The sequence below is a fragment of the Argopecten irradians genome, chromosome 4, assembly GCF_041381155.1.
Source record: "Argopecten irradians isolate NY chromosome 4, Ai_NY, whole genome shotgun sequence".
NCBI lineage: Eukaryota > Metazoa > Mollusca > Bivalvia > Pectinida > Pectinidae > Argopecten > Argopecten irradians.
In genome coordinates, this window is record NC_091137.1 from 31,600,200 (window position 1) to 31,623,011 (window position 22,812).

General features: G+C 37.1%; 1 protein-coding gene across 1 annotated transcript; it reads left to right on the forward strand.

The window, feature by feature from the left end:
• Positions 1–11,023: 11,023 nt before the first annotated feature.
• On the forward strand, positions 11,024–22,384 carry LOC138321295 (uncharacterized). Its single transcript, XM_069264889.1, has 3 exons — positions 11,024–11,118; positions 14,805–14,948; positions 15,706–22,384. Exons 2-3 carry the CDS (start codon positions 14,946–14,948, stop codon positions 19,510–19,512), a joined length of 3,810 nt encoding a protein of 1,269 aa, XP_069120990.1. The 5' UTR covers positions 11,024–11,118; positions 14,805–14,945; the 3' UTR covers positions 19,513–22,384.
• Positions 22,385–22,812: the final 428 nt, after the last annotated feature.

Genomic DNA, 22,812 nt, shown 5'->3' on the forward strand with positions numbered 1-22,812 from the left:
GGACTTAACTTGTGCTGTTCATGATTGAATTACTGGTATTTAGATTGAAAAACAAATGTATATTTACTTATGCTGCTTTCAGAGTCTCAGGTCAAATAAACCACGATATAAAGTAGAAGTCGGAATGTATTGATGTATATACCAAAAGATTAAAGTGGGTCAAAGTGGTCATTAACGTGTTAAAAGAGGTTGACATAGAACGTAAAAATTAGTCTTCACTGGATACTGGTCTGTACATGCATGCAAGTGCATGAAAGTGAGCAGCAGAGTGAAGACTACTTACTTACCAGATAATGTTTGAATCTGTCGGGACTCTTATGCTCTTCATAACACTTAATAGGTAACATGCACGTAGGAATCTTTCATGCTCTGTCTGAGAGCCTTTTACTACACTTGTTTAAGGCTCTAGAACGTTACTACTGGTCCAGAAAACAAAACCCCAAAAACTTCACGTTGCTACGTAGTATGGACCTGAAAAGAGATGTAAAACTAAGCCATATTTAGACCACGCCAGTGCTTTAGAACTTTGTTAATGACAAACATTAGTCCAAACAGAATTAGACGAGAAAGTTCGACACGTGACACAAAACTGGTCCGCAAAAACAATCGTACTAATGTAGAGTCAGGCGTGTGAAAGGTTGGAGCTTGGAAAGATGGTAGCTGTTAGTTAACACTTATAGACAAAGATAAATGATATTTGATAGGTATTGGGATAACCTTATTCATTATAAAGAAAAAGTATCATGATAACTGGTAATTGTTGGTTCAAACACTTGTAGAAACCATAGTATTAATTCTAGTAAAGATAGTCGGGGATGGTTGGGACTTAGTCTATTATGATACTGTAACAGGTAGTTGCTATTATGTAAACAAACCCGAACGGTAAGTTGTAGTTGTTGGCATCGAACCTGGTCTTGTAGCGCAGAAGTGGAATCGCAACAAATGTGTACCTTCAAATACCGTAAACACGCAGAAAGGATTTTTTATTTAGCTAAGAATAAAAAAATCTTGACAAAGAACGGCAAAAAAGTAGTAAGAAATAAAAAGTTTGTTTTGGGGATAACCAATTATGGTAACATTAAGAGACGAATTGCATTTTCAAACTTGCCAAAAGTGGCATTTCCGGACATTAAGTATACTTACTTCAATTTTGTGCGTTGATTAAACCTTCCATTGTACTTGTCAGTTGACTGACTAAACCACTTAGAAAATATTTCCCCATTAAGTTGAAAACTGTCTAGACGTAAATGACGTAGAAATAGCAAAAAAAGAAAAAGACTATTACGTTGGAGGATGGGCATATCGCGGAATGAAACCGAACGAATTTAAATTTAAAAGGGGAGATTTAATTTCGGTATATTTGTAGTAGTAAGCAATACTTCAAGAATCTAAATTCGCATACATGTAGCAATAAAAAATATGGCCTTTTATTACATAATAATAATACAAAAATGCCGTCTGTTATAACTGGCCCAGTTTTATGAACATTCCTTAAATTTAAGGAATCCCTTGATTTAAAATTTTCCATAGGAGAGCATTACAGAATTTAAGGCAGTCTCCTAACTTAGGATTTGTACGTGAACTTCTGTGATACTTTTCAATGGGGATATTTAAGTTAAAGAATTTAAAGTTAAGGAATGTTCACGAAACTGGGCCCTGATAATTCAATATAACGCACTAGTCATTTCTTGAGTGCAATTAATGGTTATGTAGTGTCCGATTAAAATGTGGCTCTTCGAATTGTTATTGTGATATGGCCATTAAAGATAAGTTATTAGACATTTGCTTGATATTTTTCACTGATAAGATTCACGGTTAAAACACTACATGATTTTATTCAAATAATTGCTATTTCAAATGCTGACACTTTAACTCGAACCGGTCCATCAAATAATCGAACCGAATCATTTTGTCGATTATTATGAACATATCAAAGATTTGTGTTATTTAGCTAGGTGCCATGTGAAAACTTGTAAAAATACATTTTTATTGTTTCTTTTATTCAATGGTTTAAGAAATGACCTACATGTACTAAGTATCTGATGGCTATGTTGAAAATACGTGCTTCTTGCTTCAAAATTTTCACTTTAATCCCCTGTGCGATGAGAGTTTTGGCGATATCAAGTGTTTCACTGTGGTAAAAATATTTAAATGTGAAGTCACAACTCTTGGCAGCACAAAGTACATTTATATTTTTAATTTTTAATGAAAAATTACCATTAGATATTGTAAAGGCTCTAAATACGCCGGTTTTAGAAACAGAAACCTATTAATTATATGAATCTTTTAAGCTGCAACTCGAATAGCCAAATTCAGATTACCACCTGAATTACCACCTGTCACCAATCATCCTCGATATTCCAGGGGTTCCGATCACTTACGATCTCTACACCCCTAGACTATCTCATAGTAAAACTGGAGGCAACAGAACAGGTAATCCATTCCTTTGTACATGTACATCAAATGAGCCGTATAATGGTTCACTGTGGTTGACTGTGGAAATCTATGCTGGCCTGTGATTGGCCAATGTTTTTCCGCTGAGCTGCCTTCAATTTCACTATGAGATAGTCCGGGGGTGTAGAGATCGTAAGTGATCAGAACCCCTGGAGTATCGAGGATGGTCAGCCATACAGGTCATCAGACGTTTTTGTAAGATTCGTTAAATTTGACAAAAAAGTGAAAAATCGGCAAGGTATTGCAGGGGAAATGTTTGCTGCTAATCTGAGTAAATAGAATGGGTCGACTGTGTGAACTTATCACACAATCAATTTGGAATATGCAGTTTCAGCTTATCCTGAGTATGATCACACAATATGTCAAATGACGATCTTTAATTCACCATACTTCAAAATGAAGATCATCATCGTATAATTTTTATTCCGTTTTCAACCATAGTATTAACTCCTCTATCCAAAAATCAATGTTAGAAAAAAAATAAGTCATAAGAAAAAAAGACTTCTTAACAGGGAAGGTCCTTAAACAAGAATAAAAAAAAATCCTTCTATACTTCCTGAAACACTGCATTAACAAACTTGAATGGTCAAATTCCTAGATGGCTACCAGTCAACCACACAAGAACTCTTGTCTGGTGAATATGCATAGATATGGACCAAACGGAAAATATAACTAAAATCAGATAAAGTCCCTTTCATTATTTTCTGAGATATTGTGATTAACAAACTTCAAATGTCAAAGTCCAAGATGACTAAAAACGCATGTCGGAGCAATTTCTATAAAATTAAATCAACAGAATATTTATTGACATGTTTAACTCTACCACTGTAGATGAATCTCAATTTCAAGTATATATCATGTAGTTCATTTAATCACACTGATGAAGTGAACGTTTTCAGCTGTTGTTTCTATGTGTATTTTTACGCCTTTCGAGCAAAAAGACTTGAATAACAATGTGAATACTGCATAAATTGTCACATACATATATTTGATATGCATTGATGTGTAACATACATTGGGTATACAATGATGTTGGGATAATGCACCATTAGGGATAAGCCAACCATTGACAGTCAAACACCAAGAAAGTCTGGGTAACCACTGTATAAAGGAAAGTGACAACAGTGGATAGACAGGAAACAGTCTGGAAAGACAGGCAATCAAGGGTTTGGAGGCTTAGCAGGTTGGTGAATATTTTCCACGACGATGAATCTTTAATTTCGCTATAAATCGATACAGTGAAAATCCGAGAGCGGGGAGGATGTGCAACCTAATTTGGGGATACAATAGATAAAATACCTAATCGACCACAGGTTTACGACGCGCGCAAAAAAAGAAAAGAAATACTAAAGTAATTTAAGTATTAAGTATCTTTTTTCCCGAGTTATTAACCTGTGAATCGACCAAGGACTGAGAGATTGAACAATAACAGTACTTTTAGTTGTGGGAAAATGGAATACAGGAATCAACCCTGGCTGGTAGCAGGATGGTAAAGATAAAGTGTCCATCAATTGCAAACAAAGCAGAATGCGAGAAGTTTGATGCGGATGTAGGATGCAATCCTCTCAACGCGCCTTTGACAAAAGGAGTCGGTAGAAAGATCGAAGGCTTGATGACATCAATAAATTATGATGTGGGCCTCGATAGATAACAGATATGGTGCAGAAGAGAAGAACCAACACAAGAAGGTTATCATTAAGAATAAGAGGAAGCAGAAATAACATGCTTGATGAAAGATCTAAGACTTGTAACTGAACTGAAGAAAAGAGAACTACAATATCAGAACTGCGCAGACTATCATAGATAGGTTGAAACTTTTATATAACATTTGACATTTTTATAGGGAAATACCACGCGTAAGATTAGCAGCCACCACCCTTTATTTCCGATTTACATTATACCTATACGTCGCAGCAAAGGATCTTAAATACTGAAAGCAGAGAGTCGGGAGGTCGAAAGTATCTACATAACATGCATAAGGGAACAACGAAAAACTTGTTCGGCTAGATGACCAAAACCATTCATTTGATGAGTCTGCACCAATAATTTAGTAAGTTAAAGATGCCATACGGAATGCAAAAACAGCATCATCACCAACTTCCATTTGGCATACCTGATAAAGATTATATGAATTACTCGTGGTTAATTGAGCGAATATAACAGTTCATGAAATAATCTGGAAAAGAGTACAACTGGCTAACTGTCGGCACTAAGCAGGGAGTGTTTCACTTAAGAACTTTCGCACCATTTCCCTATTGAATATCAACGAAAATATATTTCTGGCAATATTAGCGAAGAAAATGACCATTTATACGAAAGGGGGTTCTCAAATGTGTCAGGATGTATGGTAAATACACCAGCGTCCTAACGCATCAGATATTGAGAGAAGCAAATTAGATGAAAGGACAGCTTGTTGTCAGTTAAATGGACACATCACATACTTACGGTTCCATGTAAGCTGGTCCCACTGGAACGGTGTCAGGTGATGGAAAAGATACGACATCTGCTGGAAAGCTACTTGCATTTTGAATTGGACAAGCTACAGTCAAGATTCACAGTCCAGGAATATACAATCTCGTGGCAACGTCTAGAAGTAGGAATAGTCATTTGCTGTATGGTGTCAGTGATTCTGTTTTCTGCAGCCTTGAATTTAATGAAAAAATAAGTGGAGAAGATGAGCAACGGGGGCATGAGTGAGAATTGAGTAAGACAACCCCGAATACGGAATGGATGACATGACCATCAGCTCAAAGACAATCATCGAGGCAAGATGGACTCTTCGGGAAACTGAAGATATCATCGTTTGGGCGCGTATGAATAAACCATTAAAGTCGAGAAGATTGAACTTTTCATGAAGAAAGAAATTAATAAGAACGAAACATTCAAGACTCAAAATTGATGGACACTATCGACAGAAGTGGATTACCAGGAAAATACAAGACCTGGATATAACAACATGGAGTTTTACCGATGGTCTTTGGCCGCTTTTAGTCTAGTCTGGAAAACATGTGATTGTCTGTCCCATTAAGTTGTTAATGTCTTTGACGAAGTATATCACAGTCTACTCAACCACAAGCTAAATGTTTTCAAGGCAACCTAAATATCTGGGTTAAGCTCAAGTCAATGGAACTGTATGGCTGACCTTAGATCATCCTCGATAGTCCAAGGGTTGATAACAACGTTCGTTATATTCACACCCCGACTATATCAGTGAAACTGAAGTCAGAAAAAACCTGACCAACCACATCCATGAACAGACTTTGTTTGAAAACTTCAAAGTCAAAATGAAGCCTTCTGTGTAGGATAACAAATGAGACAGGTTGCTTTGTCCTTTGGTGTATATCAAAAGAGTCGCATAATGGTACACGTTAAGGGCATTTTCGGGTGACTACAGAAAATAAAACAGTAAGCTGAATGCACGCGGTTTTATTTCCTATAGTCATCCGAAATTTTTTTCTAATGCACTTAGAGGGCGGGGTTTACTCAACACAATCATTCGACTGACATGCTATGTGTGTAGTGAAGGGTGGCTTTGAAAGGAAAATTATGGCTCTTTCCAACGTTAGAAACTTTTTTTCTGACGACTTACTCGAAATATGATATATTTAGCTCCTAAAGCTAAGTGGGGTAGATCTTTTGTCTCAGGGAAGTTTCCATTCTTTTCTTTATATAGTACTATATAAATAGAATATGATTTTGCTGATTTTGATCCTGACGTCTAAAATGGTCGATACACTCTGGTGGGTACAATTTGATACACTCTGGTGGGTCCATATTGATACACTCTGGTGGGTCCATATCGATACACTCTGGTGGGTCCATATTGATACACTCTGGTGGGTCCATATTGATACACTCTGGTAGGTCCATATCGATACACTCTGGTGGGTCCATATTGATACACTCTGGTGGGTCCATATTGATACACTCTGGTGGGTCCATATCGATACACTCTGGTGGGTCCATATTGATACACTCTGGTGGGTCCATATTGATACACTCTGGTGGGTCCATGTTGATACAACCTATAGCTAATTCTGTGTTGGTGGAAACAATCAAATGATGGAGATATAAGTGGTGGATTGTTCATAGCGCAGTAAATGTGGCCGATATATAAGTATCTGGGGGTAAATAAACAACTGAGGTTTAATGGACCTGAGATTGAGGGTAGTCTTCAATGGCTTAGGAACACCTCTGGTGGGTCCATATTAATACACTCTGGTGGGTCCATGTTGATACACTCTGGTGGGTCCATGTTGATACACTCTGGTGGGTCCATATTGATACACTCTGGTGGGTCCATATTGATACACTCTGGTGGGTCCATGTTGATACACTCTGGTGGGTCCATATTGATACACTCTGGTGGGTCCATATTGATACACTCTGGTGGGTCCATATTGATACACTCTGGTGGGTCCATGTTGATACACTCTGGTGGGTCCATGTTGATACACTCTGGTGGGTCCATATTGATACACTCTGGTGGGTCCATGTTGATACACTCTGGTGGGTTCATATCGATACACTCTGGTGGGTCCATATTGATACATTCTGGTGGGTCCATATTGATACACTCTGGTGGGTCCATATTGATACACTCTGGTGGGTCCATGTTGATACACTCTGGTGGGTCCATATCGATACACTCTGGTGGGTCCATATTTATACATTCTGGTGGGTCCATATTGATACACTCTGGTGGGTCCATATTGATACACTCTGATGGGTCCATGTTGATACAACCTATAGCTAATTCTGTGTTGGTGGAAACAATCAAATGATGGAGATATAAGTGGTGAATTGTTCATAGCGCAGTCAATGTGGCCGATATATAAGTATCTGGGGGTAAATAAACAACTGGGGTTTAATGGACCTGAGATTGAGGGTAGTCTTCAATGGCTTAGGAACACCTCTGCCTTGCAGGTAGGGCGTTAGAATTGTACCTGCTGTCCTAATGTATGATAGTAAAAGGCGACTAAAGGGATAATATTTTTTCTTCTTCCTAAGCGACTTTCTTATTCCTAACGTCTCTCTTGACATCATCTCACTTCTGACCTTCGGTTGATGCTGGCCCCTGTGTTAGGTAGGCTCTGTGTTATATCCCCCTGGCCGAGACACACCTTGCTTAGTCGATAAAAGTGGTAGTTTCTGCTTTAGCGTTAAGGAAGTGTGACGACTGGTTTCCCCTTTGTCATTATAATGTAATTGCTTGGGTTGTCTTGCTTGGTGTCTTAGGCGGCATGATTCAGTGATTTAGCTCTATAAAAATGGCAATATTTTCATTATACAAGAAGACACCATCAGAATGTGCACGCACCTCCCGCTTCACACATGCAAGACACAACATGCACGGGGAGTCGCCTTAAATGACCCTGGCTGATAACGGGAGTTAATGTAGTAAACCAAATCAATAATTGAGGATTCTAACCATTTATTATCCTAACATTTAAGAAGATCATGGTTTAGGAAAGCTGGAAATATCAAATACTATATGGCATTGTTTTGTGCTATTTTCTATGGTGGCTGAAATCGGCCATGTCGCATCATTGGCAACCCCGCCAACCGAAAAGCGACAGTTCGACAATGCGTTAAACGACAGTGCGGCAATGCTTTGGTTTGGTTTGTTTATTTTTACGTCCTATTAACAGCCAGGGTCATGTAAGGACGTGCCAGGTTTGTTGGTGGAGGAAAGCCGGAGTACCCGGAGAAAAACCACCGACCAACGGTCAGTACCTGGCAACTGCCCCACATGGGATTCGAACCCGCTTCCCAGAGGTGGAGGGCTTGTGGTAATATGTCGGGACATCTTAACCACTCGGCCACCGCGGCAATGCGCCAAGGGAAGAGCGCCAATGCGCCGACCGAATGGCTAAAGTGCGATAATGCGTCATGGGAAGAGCGAAAATTCGATAATGGCGAACTGTCGCATTGTCGCATGGCGGGGTCGCCAATGCGACAGTTCGACATGGCAGGAATAGAACTCTTACAAAAGTTTGTAAAATTCTTTTAATTTGTACAAACAATTCAGCGACGATATAAAAAATATGACATGAAAATTATGTAAGGATATTTGCTATGAATGTTACCAGAATGATATACTCAACAAAATTATAATCGACGGGAACTGCAATCATGTATAGAACAGTGTGACATATTATGTTACTAGATACATACCGTTCTAGTTAGGCTGAAATCGTACACAATCGTCAAAGGTCCTCAATATTTTGTAATTCCCCCACCCACAGGAGATCAGGAGATACTTTATATACTTTTGTTCAAATATCATTACATATAATCCTTGTACACATGTATAGAAACACATAGACAGTGCCCCCCCCCCCCTCCCGCGGAAAAAAAATATTACGATTTAGAATGGCTGAGATAAGTTTTACGATGTATTTTGATGAATTTTCGAGCGCGGAAGGCGCAAGATTTTAATGTTTGGGGGGTCCGGAGTCTCCCCCTGGTGAAAATATTACGATTTAGAATAACAGAGATGAGTTTTACGATGTATTTTTATGATATTACGATCGCCGAAGGCGCAAGATTTTCGTGTTTGGTGGTCCGGGTGTCACCCCCGTGAAAAAATTTACGATTTATATTTGGCTGAGATGGGTATTACGATGTATTTTAATGAGTTTGCGTTTTGGGGGTCCGCATGTCTCAACCGGGAATTTGCGAACGCCGAAGGCGCGAGATTCTGGTGTTTTTGGGGGGTCCAAGTGAACGCCGAAGGCGCGAGATTCTGGTGTTTTTGGGGGGTCCAAGTGTCTCCTCCGGGAAAAAAATAATACGTTTTAGAATGGCTGAGATGAATTTTCAATGTGTTTTGATGATTTTAAAGCGTTCTGAACACGGTAATTTTTCGATATAAAGCTACCTGCATTTAGAAATGATTATTGTGAATGTCGTCATTCCATTATGCAACCCTGCTCGATCTGAACATACCGGATACACACCACCGGCATATTATTGTGTGACTCAAAATAATAATGAATTAATTGTCCTGCTAAGACATACAAACAAATATTCTTTAAAGATGCTCCACCGCTGACAAATGGTATTTTTTCACTATCAAAAACAGGAGCAGATGATTTAGTATTTTTCTTCAGTTACAAAAGTTACTTACTTTACACTATTACCACCATTGAAAAGTTTGAGCTTCTAATTTTACTTAAAGTTAAATATACGAAAAATAATTAATTGCATCCCGAAAAAATTCCGCGGCACTATATCTTATATGGAATGAAGTAATGATTGCGCATGCACCAAAGGCGAAATAAATTATTTTATGTTATTTTTTGTGTTAATTAGGCATATATATACACGATTAAACACCAATTATTGTTCAAATAATGAATATCATTTATGCTCTGTCGGCGGTGGAGCATCTTTAAGATATACATTTTTTTATAATAGTATAATCCCTTGATGGACGTTATTAGTCTAGGTCGTGTATTAAATTTTCATTATTAAAGGTTTGAAAATTTTCTAAAATGAAGTACGAAATGTGCAGGAGGACCATTATTTCTTTCAAATGTGCATTTTGAGAAGAACATTTCACTTGGCGAAAATTGAGGGAGGGGGGGGGGGCGAAAAGACATGTTCCCCCCCCCCCCCGCCCGTCCTGGGGAACGGGGGGGGGGGGGCTATTGCTACCCCTGCCCCCCCCCCCCCATCCGGCTTCCTTCGGCCCTGATTTCGTTATATAACGTTATTGAAGCATTGAACTGGGGATCTATGGTTCTTTAATTCTCTCAGGGACATATTGCAGACAAATCAATCATAACATTAATACTTATATACAATTGTATGAATAAATTGTACCGAATCAAATTTCCCGCGGCCAGTCAGTGGAGCCTCTTCTTGTGACGTCATAAGTAGCCCCGACGTCATTCAAGGACAGAGAATGAGTCCGTGTAAATAAGCATACACTCATGAGTAAACGTCCAACATTTTAATCAATATATTCCATCTTTAGGATATTCAACATTTTAATATCATAGCGACAAATATTGTTGCGAATAACATAAAACTATCGAGGTTTTCCATCCCTGCGGATTGCGTATTACGTCATGCCGTCGGGCAGAATGACGTCACAAAACATATCCTACAGATCACTTCACCAACGGGAGCTATTTTGGTAAGGTTATAAAGTGTCTGTCCCGCGCAAATGGAAATATAACGAGATAAATATATTCATTTGTGTATGTCCTTAACCAGCCATCGTAGATGATAATGTTATATAATAAATCACAAAGGTCAGATCGTTAGTTTGCTTGCATCAATATAGGGATTACTTTCAACTGAGTAAACAGTCTGGTATATATATATAACAGAAATGATGACAGTTTATCTAAACAACGCTTATGTATTTATAGCACATGGCTATAGCAATCGCACTCAATATGAAATCAACTACATGTAAGCCCTTTCTTTCATCTAACTAATCAGAAAATCCGTATCTTAGACATTGCAAACTTTACTTCAGACTTTTGAAAAAACAACTAAATATACGTAAATAGACAAAATGTAGAGCTGATTGTATTCTTACGCACAACCGGAAGTTATTGTTATGTAATCCCGCCATGATGAACACCGAACTTATTTTTAGAAGGAGTGAATGTTAACCGCAGTTACCTCTGTATGTGAGGAATACAGGTACGCTATAACCTACTATCTATTAAATAATATCCGTTCTATAACAATCACCGGGAGTCGCTCACGTTAGTGTGTGCAATGTCAACTTACTCGCTTCTGCTACTGAACGGTGTTCTAATTTTGCAAAATTCGTTGGTTTCGTTGTTGCTTTAATAAACTAGGTCTAACAGAATTTTTTTAAATTATTCGCTGGAACAATACATACTCCTCTTGACATGTAGCCTGAGAAATGTTTCTTGTCCAAATGGGATGTGTATTGTATACTCTCGATCGGCTGCGGTTCACTGACCTCAACCATGTGGCATTGTTTACATTTTGTACACAAAAATGAATAATATACTGTTTGTAAATAATAGGTATGTTTTGATATTACATGATTATTTATTGCATTTTTCTGTGTAATTACATGTGCATGGTGGACTTAACTGTATTAAATGTGTAGATCTATTTATAGCATACAGCGATTTCGATGTTCAGTCGTTGTATAAAACGTGACCCAGAAATTAAAGCGGTCTAGAAGTTCCGGACTTGTCGTGAGGGACCTATAATACAATCTATATTTAACAGATGTTTACATACATCGGAGACTTAGATATAATATTATATCTAAGTCTCTGCATACACGAATACCGAATAATATAATACATGTCTAGGTATCAGACATCGTCTTTGATTTTGTTTCGATGACTGTTCAATGAGACGTTTTTAATACAACGCGACTAGCGGTTGTATTAATGCTATCTGGTTTACTATTGATGTGTAAGACTGAGTAGGACTTGCCCTACAATGACATCTAGTGGTGACCTCTTGAACCATTTCATTCATAAACTTCCATTCATAAATTCCCTATTCATTGAATAATATTCCTTTGGACCAATCAGTAGTCATGGGAAGACTGCCTGCTGATTGGTAGAATACACAGAGTGTGTATAGAATACACAGAGTGTTATATAATACACAGCCCATCTAGGTCAACTGTTGCTTGCTGGTGACTCCTCTGTCCAACTTACATAATCTCTGTTAATGATAACTTACTATCTAAGGCTTATAGACATAAGAGTTTTAAAGTAAACTAATCATATGCCCTTTTTGTGTACTTTAAAATAATGTTTTTAAATGAATGTTAAACACAGATCTGAGGTAAAGGCAGAATAATGTATAAGGCTGCCCTCATATGTGCATGGTTTTACCAAAATAGGTGTATGTGCAACATAAGAAACAAGAGTATATTAAGGATAAAAACTCATTTTAATGAAGACTTTTGTTTTCTTTGTAATTTTCATGTTGGAACTTTAATGAAGAAAAATGTCAAACAAAACATGTATTTTCTGTGATCAGTTGAATGTTCTTGAAATAATTGATATCAAAGTCTTTATAATATGGTTTATATATTTTGATTTTGGAAATTCATTTGATTTCATTCTATTTTTCTGTTTTTATTTAAACAACAGTTGCCTTTTACTGGAAAACTGATTTCACGTGTAATTGTAATAAGTTGTATTAAATCAGAACAGAATGGCTCGGGAAATGGATGTACTTTTTTGTGATATTTAGTATTTCATAGAGTATCATTAAATCTCTAAAAAAAACATGTTTGCAAACACTATATCAGTTATCACCTGTTTTAGAACGTAAAGTGTATTTATATACCATAAAATATAATCTTCAACTAATGAATTAGAGATAATTTATAACAGTCATATTAAAAGTTAATACAATGTATTTCAAGCTCAACATGAGCTACATGTATATTTTATATACCAAAACGTTTAAAGTCCCACTATCTTTCCGAAAAATTCTTAAAAACAATTAAAACATCAAATTTATATCGATGGCCTAAGAAGAGGTTACAACACCAAGCAATTCCAATTTTCCTGCTTAGCACGTGCTAACAGTGCAGTTTGGCGTCTGGCGCATACGCAGTGATAATCTGGCATTCAACTAACGATGACGGGAAATATAAGACGACTCGCGTTATGGAAATTAACATTTGTTTTATTTTATTTATTGTTCAGATGGTGATGGTAAGAAAATAATGTGGACCGTGGTTTTGCTTTTGCACGAAAACTTGAAAAGGTTTTGAGTTAATTAACTCACTTATATACATGTATAATAGTATATCAACATAGTCAGATACAGTTATATGGAATAATGATGTGCTATCAACAGAGCAACTTTATTAATTAGCAACTTTATTAAATAGGAAAGATCTATTTGTTTAAAAATGAATAACAATATGTGTACTACTTTTCTTTTTGGATTAGTAATTGGTACTTTATCAGCACGGAGTCAGACACAATTAGTTGTTTTTAAAATCTAACTCTAAATAGTTAAATCTGTCAATGCAGGTTAAAGACATTGTGTTTAAATATAATATTTTTGTTCTTTCAAATGGTTTGCGGATATGGCCCCGGTTTATCAGACATGTATTCAAATGGTTTGCGGATATGGCCCCGGTTTATCAGACATGTATTCAAAGTAAGCTGGCGGCAATTTTTCTTTAAGCGCATCTCTGCAAACAATTTGAAAGAAAACAAATATTTCATTATATTATTTTACCTCAACTTGCATTGTCAGCTTTAAGATAAATGAGCTTTTTAAAGCCACACTATACGTAACTATCAATAAAAAATCAAGTTAAATTCGACTCCGATATTGTTAGTATTTGTAGATGTAGTTGAAATTAAGATATATTAAAGAATATTTGTAATGGTTTTTTGAACAACTTTAGTACAGCAGTTGCTGACAGTCGATACATGTAAACATGCCTTCATTTTAAACTGGTCGCCATAGAAGTTACGATTATTACCGAACGGAAGTCGAAAAGTTCATGACCCGTTTTCGGAAGAGTTCGGACAGACGTTACGTAGTAACGGCAGTCACATGACGTTCTCGGCAACGACGTTACAATGTCGGCTAACTTCGGCTTGTTTGACTAAGTGGGACCCACCTAGCGATGTTTATTATTTATTTGATTTTTATCAAAGTATTCCGAATCATAATCGCTCATCTTGATTTCGATTTAGTCCTGTCTCTGCATGATTTACATAAGGATTTTTTTTCAACATTCTTCTAAATCATGAAAAAAAATAAGAAAGATGCGGAAACATCAAATTCGCCAGTTCATGTTATATAAGCCTGGACAAATCTGCGTGTTAATATTTTAGCTACAGAGTCAGGTTTCAAACTGTTCGTGGTGTGGTAATTTTCTGCTGTATATGTACATTGTATAGTCTACTTACTGTTAATACTAAATCAGATTTAGTAAATTTAGATAAAGCTGACAATGCAAGTCAACGTTTACACAAGTTGATCATATGTGTGCGTGGATCAAAAACTTCAACGCTGCAAGTTATACAGTATATACAAAATACTACTGTATTTGTTGTTGATGTACATGTATCGTAACTTGTATGGATTAAACGGATCGCCAATTGTCATATACTGCCTGGTGGCGATCGGTTAACAATAACAACTGACCGCCATTTTACGTAACCCAGCGTCCTACTATTGTAATTCAATTGGATTTATTCTAACGTCAGTTATACACAATTTTCATTAATGTAGACTTTGTAGTTTTCTCGTGAGTTTTTACCGATATTTAGAATATTTTATAAAACATCAAATTGTTAACGTTCTAATGCTACTACTGTCGTACTAAATCCTGTTTGTTGTCTATTCTACAGAACCAAGCAGACCGTACATAGAGAGGGGGCTTTACCGATGATCAAACTGCATTGAAGACACAAACCATGTATGTCTATACCCCGTAGCCTGACTGAGTCAAGACACTAGATGTAACCTCGGAAACGGAGAGAGCCACCTCTATGGTATGAAGATTACACAACGGAGTAACCACCCCGTCCCCCAACACACTTGATACACATTGTAAAACATTAAAACATTCTGTGGTATTGCTGAATCTGCTATTGTTTATTTTAAGGAATTATTTTCTAATTCACCCGTAGGCGTCAGCTAAACAAGGCGAGGTAACGGAATACCTAAGTCTACGTTATCACTTAACAAGGTCTAAATGAATACTGATTGCAGATTTTAGGAAATCAGATACCAAAACGATCAAGTACTCCTCATAGCAACCTCCATTGGTTCGTCAATGCTGTTCATATGTACTTCATTCAATTCTACACCAGATTCAGATTAATTTACATCTAGTATTTCTCGTTTTAAAACATCATTATGCAGCTGTTGCCATATATTGTAAATATATTGCAGGTTGTAACGTTAATTTTTTTAACATTATTTATAAGAAAAGTTACTAAAATCTAAATTTGTCAAACATGCATTTTCTCTCTATAACAATGTCTACCTCGTCGGAAATTCACGGTTCTCCCACAATGCAATTCGATGTTAGAATTTGATACTTCGTTAACTTGATTTTGACATTTGATTGCGCCAAAATATGCAAGTTTGAAGATAAATTTGTAGATGTTGTCTTTTCATTCCATCCACCTGAATATGAGTTTGGCATTGAAAACTTTCCTGTGAAATAAAAAAAAGGATAAAAAAAGTGATACAATGTACATGTAATTAAGTGATGTAAAACTGGTGTTAATTTTGTATTTTCAGGATAATATACCATACTTAAGCAGCCTCAGTATGGAGACTGAAACCAGTGAAGCTGGGATGGAAGCTCGTGACTACAGTCAGAGTGATAATGAGAATCCAGAATCTAAACCACTTATGGAGATCTCGAATGGACCAGAATCGGATGATCTAACAGACAGTGCTAGTGAAGCAGAGATGGAAATTCAGATTGGCGCAGTGTTTTCACTCGCTTCTGACGATACCAACAAACAAAATGAGATAGTAGAATCGGAGCCAAATGTATCGGCGACAACTTCGTTTACTGAATCAACCGTATCGGCAGTTGAAAACGATACTTTAAACAAATCAGATGAAAGTGACGTAACACAGGAAGAGAATTATATCGAAAATAGTATGAACGCTGAAAACATGTTTGAAACTGACGCTCCAGGTCTAATTAATTCTACCATGGACAAAAATAACGATTGTGTTGAACCTCCTCGTCCGTTGTCTTCATTTGTTAAAGTGGAAATGGACACTTCTGGTAGAACGTGTTTAAGCAAAACTACGAAAGATTCCGTGTCCCGCCATTCTAAGACATACTCTAAAAAGACGACTGAGCATACCGCTATCAAGTATGATAACAAGAATATCATTAACGGTAAAAAGGTCAGTTATTGCTACGTGAAGTTATTTGATATTTTGCATCATAGAGTTGTAAGGCAAGAAGTAATGAATGTAGACAAGAAACCCGAGATAGATAACGAAGCAACCTTTCAAGAGCTGGACCAATCACAGAAAACGCAACCAAAGAAGAAAATGAAAAAGAAACCACCAAGACTGACAAGGAAGAAAAAAATGAAAAAGAAAGCAAAAACTGATGTGAAAGAAGTTCCAAAACTTCAAGAAGAAAATCCTTCTACTGCAGCAACGAACATTACACCGCTACCGCTACCGGATTCAACACCAGACACTATCCCTCTTAGACCAAGCAGGAAGAGGAAATTCAACCGTAAACTAATCACAGATGCAGTTTTCTTCGATAGCCGAGGCATAAGTAATTTTGAAGATCACGTCATTCAGAAGCAAGAAGAGGAAGAAATGAAGTGCCGTATGGCTCCAACATATGGATTTCGCGGAAGTCGACCTCAAGTAGCCAGAACTAAAAAGAAACTTAATCGTATTCAAAGAGAAGACATGCCATTTATAAGTGTAATAATCGACTCTGAAAAAATGGAAAAGATCGAAAAAACGAATTTGGCTTCTTCTAAAGAGAAAGTCAATAGACCCATTTCATGTCTCTTGGATAGAAAGGTTATCTTATACGCTACCCTTCTTCGGACAAGTAGTGGTAGTTTCCGTATTTTAAAGGATAGGACGAAGAGTTCAGTCTTAAAAACCATCGCAAAAGCTATGAAAGATGAGACGCTCAAATCGAAATCTAAACAAAGTTGCAAATCAAATTCTGAACAAACTGAAAGTGGTATCAAGAAATCAAAAGCAGTATCCGTACTCAAGAATTTGATAATGAAGAAGAAACATCAAGCGACCCCTCCATATCGTCAGATGGTGTCAGGTCTAAATCCTGAAGCGACCCCTGCATGTCAGCAGAGGGTGACTGAGTCTACTGCTGAAGTGACCCCTCCATATCGTCAGATGGTGTCGGGTCTTAATGCTCTAGCGACCCCTGTATGTCAGCAGAGGGTGACAGAACCTACTGCTGAAGCGACCCCTCCATGTCGCCAGATACTGTCAGGTCTTATTGCTGAAGCGACCCCTGTATATCAGCAGAGGGTGACAGAGCCTACTGCTGAAGCGTTCCCTCCAAACCGTCAAATGGTGTCAGTTGCTAATGTTGAAGCGACCCCTACATACCGCCAGTTGGTGTCAAGTCCTACTGCCGAAGCGGATCCTCAATATCAGCGGATGGTGACGCATGCTGAAGACAAAGTTGATATGAAGGCAGCCTTACCGTCCACGAAACATCTTGCAACAAATTCAAATTCCTCCGTCCCACCAGTAAAGGTCGAACCAGGGACATTCTCTTCTGCCTGGAATAAGGGAAACTTTATTTCCGCGAAAGATCGGGTTAGTTTAACCGGAGGATACAGGAAACTCAGTGATAAATGCAGTTCTTTCACCACTAATTTTGAACGGAATTGGAACGTGCCGCCGAAACTCTCTGGGAAAACTGTACATAACTCGGAACCGCATCCTTATATTGAAATAGACACAGTGGCGGATGCTGAATCCGTAGTTCAAAAACAGCAAGGGGAAATATATAACAGATCGTCCCATTTTGACCACATGTATTCTTCTGATACGAGAAAAAGGCAACAAAAACAAGAACCAACTATGACAAAATTGCCTAAACCTCCAAAACCATTTGTCAAAGGTCTAGCCCAGTCATCTCAGAATAAAGGAGACATTGTACCCAAGGTGGTGCCAAACGTTACAACAGAACAATCTGCGTTTAAACCAAATTCGGGAAATCTAAAATCTTTCAAACCTAAAATGACGTTAGCCATTCAACCACCTAAGAGTTTATCTGAGCAATCTAATTTGTTCAAAAGTACAGTAAATGAACTTGCTAAAGCACAGAATACAAAGAAGTTCTACCAGTTGCGGATCGGTGATAAAATGGTGTTAATACCGGCTGATGGTGGAGATGTTATCCCAAAGGCGTATGTACTAGATGTAGCAAGCAATCCGTTATTCACTCGGACTTGTACAGGGAATTCTACAACTTTTCAAATTCCCGGTTTGTGTACGGCAAAGTCATCCAATTCTTCCACGAACTTGGTAGATAGTAAGATTGCCGTAGGTGATACTGGTATTACACGCGAATCAAAGGAGTACGAGCTAACACAAACAAGTCATACTGATTCTGTACTTTCAAAACTTTCCAATCCGCCCTCTGCAATTAAAGATTCGGTTGAAGACATTAAGCCGAAGTTATCGTTAGAGACCGGGAGCGTGAAACAGCCGCTTATTTCTCCTCCGGTGTTGTCACCTCAAATAGAAATATCGGGTTCTCTGTATTCATACTCCAAGCACACGTCACCAGTGTTGATCCCAAAAACTAATAGCTCAGAAAGTGGTGGGTGTAATGACACAGAACCACCCGTTCTTCACCAGGAAGTTGTTTCTTGTGAAGGAGATGCTTCTAATCTAAATCAGATCAAAAAATTTCCCCCGATGTTGCATAAGGGTGATAGTCCGGGAGAAGTTTCAACTAGTACTTCATGTTTACCAACATCTGGCGACAGACCCCCGCCTCAACTTACTCTTGTTAGTGATGGTACTGTAGTGGTCAAAAAGGATCCCGCTCGTCTCAGGAACTTTGAAGGTGACAAAAGTACCAAAGACAGTTTGTCAACCATCACAACACAGGGACCGGGTTCCGTTGATAATGTTGATAATCAGAACATTTCTTCTCTAGACAGCAAACCACCGTTAGAAACTGGTTTTGTTAGTGCAGTCAGTGAAAATGATATGGGAAATCCATCAAATAAAACCGATTTGACGCCTCCCGTTGTCGATTGTAACCAACCGAATCCTTTGTCATCTTCATCTACGAAAGACAATGGTGACAAAGGTTCTTCTTTACACCCGTCGGTTGATTCAGTCGTTAACGACCAAGATACTCCTCGATCTAACGAGGAAATCAAAGACAGAGACAAATTTGGCATCGAAACAGTAACGCATATTCCAGCGGACGAAACCATGGTTCAGCAAAGAATTCGACAGCTTCGTGAAAGGTTACGAGAAACACAAGTTAATCTGGACAACATAAGGAAAACAAACAGAATGAAGAAAGAGAACATGGAAGATGGTTATGACACTTAATAATACAATTACATGTGGGCGATTAAGTACGAAATTCACCTTTTTCAACTCGAAATGCCCTTTATTTACAAAGGGAAAGGTAAATTCTATGATGCTATTTTGTGTTTTGTCTCTTGCTCAAAATGTATAAGTTTCTGCTAAGGTGCTGTTATATTTAGACTAAGTTTGTATTTTTATTCTATAGATATAACTTTTCCCAGTAGTTGATCAAAAACTATTTGGACGTGACCAAAAAGAAAGCAAATGGATAAATTTATATTTTTTAAAATCGAAAACCGATCCCAATCCGCCCAGATGAAGCTGTAAATAAATATATATTTTGTCGATATCTGTCGTAATGTGTTAACTTTGTTTGAAGTCATCCATCGTCGCCTTTTGTCCTATAGTAATAGTAGTTCTTGTTATCCCCCGCTTTCTCCGAAACGTTGGTTTTGTCCGTCTGTCTATCACACTTCGTTTCCGTGCAATAACTGTAACAAATGTAAACCGATTTTCTTCAAACTTGGTGACAAGGTTAAATGCCTTAAATCGCTCGGCCAAGTTCGATCGCGACTATCGATGGACCTTATTTAGCGGAGTTATATACCTTTGAATTACTTAAAACGTCATTTTCTGCCATATCCGTGCAATAACTGTAACAAATGTAAACCGATTTTCTTCAAACTTAGTAACAATGTTAAATATCTTAAGGACTCGGCCAAGTTCGATCGCGACTTTCAACGGACCTTATTTAGCGAAGGTATGGCCCTTTGCTCAAATAAAAAGAAGTCAGTTTCTGCCACTTCCGTACAATAAATAATAAATATAAACCGATTTTCTTCAAATTTGGTAACAAAGTTGAATGCCTTAAGTACCTGGCCAAGTTCGATCAAATCTTTCAGCGGAAGTTATTTATCAGAGTTATGGCCCTTTAATTTACTTCAAATGTCATTTTTCTGCAGTTACTGTGTAATAACTAACAAATGTTAAAACCAATATTGTTAAAACTTGGTAACAAAATTAAATGCCTAAAAGGCTTAACCAAGGTCGGTAGCCACTTTTGGCAGATCTTAATAAGCAGAGTTATGGCCCCTTGAATTAATAAACAAGTCATTTTCTGTCACTTTCGTACAATAACTGTAATAAATGTTAACCGATTTTTTTTTCAAACTTTGTAACAAACTTAAATGTCTTAAGGGCTCGGCCAAGTTCGATCGCCACTTGCGACGGACCTTATTTAGCAGAGTTATGTGCCTTTTATTTAATAAAAAAAGTCATTTTCTGCCATTTCCCTGCAATAACTGTAATAAATATTAACCGATTTTTTCGAACTTGGTAACAAGGTCAAATGCCTTAAGGGCTTGGGAAAGTTCGATTGCAACTTTTGGCCGACACTATGTAGTGGAGTTATGGACCTTTGATATACCAAAAACTTCATTTTCTGCCATTCCCTGTGCAATAATTGTAACATGTAAACCGATTTTCTTAAAAGTCAGTATCAAAGTTAAACGCCTTAAGAGCTCAGCCAAGTTTAATAATCACTTTCAGCGGACATTATTTTACACATCTTACTTCCTAATAAAACTTCAGTTTATTTTTTCATGTTTCAACCAAGGTTAAACCTAACCTCAATAATGTTTACCTACAATATGTCCTGAAAGCGGGGGGTGAAAATTCCACGAATTTGCTTGTTATTTTCATTTTTCGGATGGCTAATTAATGTAATTTCACACTGGCACTGTCTGTTCTATCCTGTGTTGTCAATCAGAATACAATATGTTTAACACGACCGAATTTCGAGTTTCAGCTATATATAAAAAGATAGCATAATGATTTAATATTGTTTATTTACTATGGAAGTACTTCAGAAATAACAGATTCCAAAATAACAAAAAGTGTTGTGTAGTTTATACAATGTACCGCTGTAGTACTTAAATTGCTAAAATATGCCAAAAATAGGTATGAATATAGTCGTTTAGAAGCGGTAGAAGTTTGTTTAAAAAGTAAGCGTTTCTATTAAGATTGTTCATTGAGTTGTAATTTTAGAATGCGATATGGAATGCAGCGCTATATGATTTATGGAATTACGTTTTGTTTTTGCGTTCTTCATCAGGACAATTATATTTGGACCTTGATAATCTGGCATAACATTTACATAAACAGTGATGGAATAGTGTCAGGTTTGAAAACTTCCAACACTTTGCTTCATTCTGTGAAGTAAGCGTGTTGTTATTTACACTTTGTGCCGATTTCATGGGAGATTGTTTTCATGTGTATATCAAGAGGACAAGAGTTATGAAAATATTCAAATATAATCACGGGTCATTTTTGTTCCATTGACAATGTTTAGTCTTTGAAGTTAAGCACATTAGGTCATCTGCCCCGAAGGGTCAGTATGGCTATAGTCATCCTCGCCCGCCGTGCATAAACTGTTTATAAAAACAACTTCTTCTCAATAATCGAAAGGCTACTGATATTTGGCCTATATCAGGGATAAAAAGGTACAAAGTTTGTTCATGTGAATGACATTGAGTTGAATACTAGTAGACTAAAATCTATAAGCGACCTCTTGTCAATAACATAGATTAAAAGTCTAAGAAAATTTGGTCTTTTTCTACTCTATTCAAAAATGTATTTTCTGTGTTCGACTGAACCAAAAGTCAGATGACCGTTAAGGCTCATGTTCTTTTGAATTTTAAAATCAATTGCTGTCACAATTCAATATATCTTGTCCTTTATATTTTGATACATTACATTTGAAAGTGAATATCTACATTATAATTGTACATGTATATTGTAATTGAATAGTTGTGATCAGGTGCTTTGTTTAACGACAAGTTAAACATGTATGTTAAATTTATGCATTTAGTTTTTCAGCATTTATATTAAATGCAAATTTCAGATTTAGTTGTAATAAAAATGTTAGAAACTATTTGTGTCTTCATTTTATTTGATTAAAATTAATTCGTTTTAGTGAGTTACAGACATCTGTGGTTACCGGTAAAGTTAAATACCGCCACATGGCATGTGCAAATTTGGTGATATTTTGCTACCTTGTGTAAGCATCTGATGATCTGTTACCGATCGTTAGAGTGAATTCAGCGCAGTGATGGCGTATGAATCTTATTAGATATTGATACAATATCAATCAATTGGAAGCTTTTCAGATGCGTTCGATCTACATTTCCGCGATCACAGATGAATATGGTAAGTGTTAGGAGAGAAATAGTTTAATAGAAAATATCCGCAAAAGTTTCCTTTTATCCGATGTTCCCTGTCTATTTTTAGTAAAGCATATCTTTCTCTTGTATTTCTATGTAT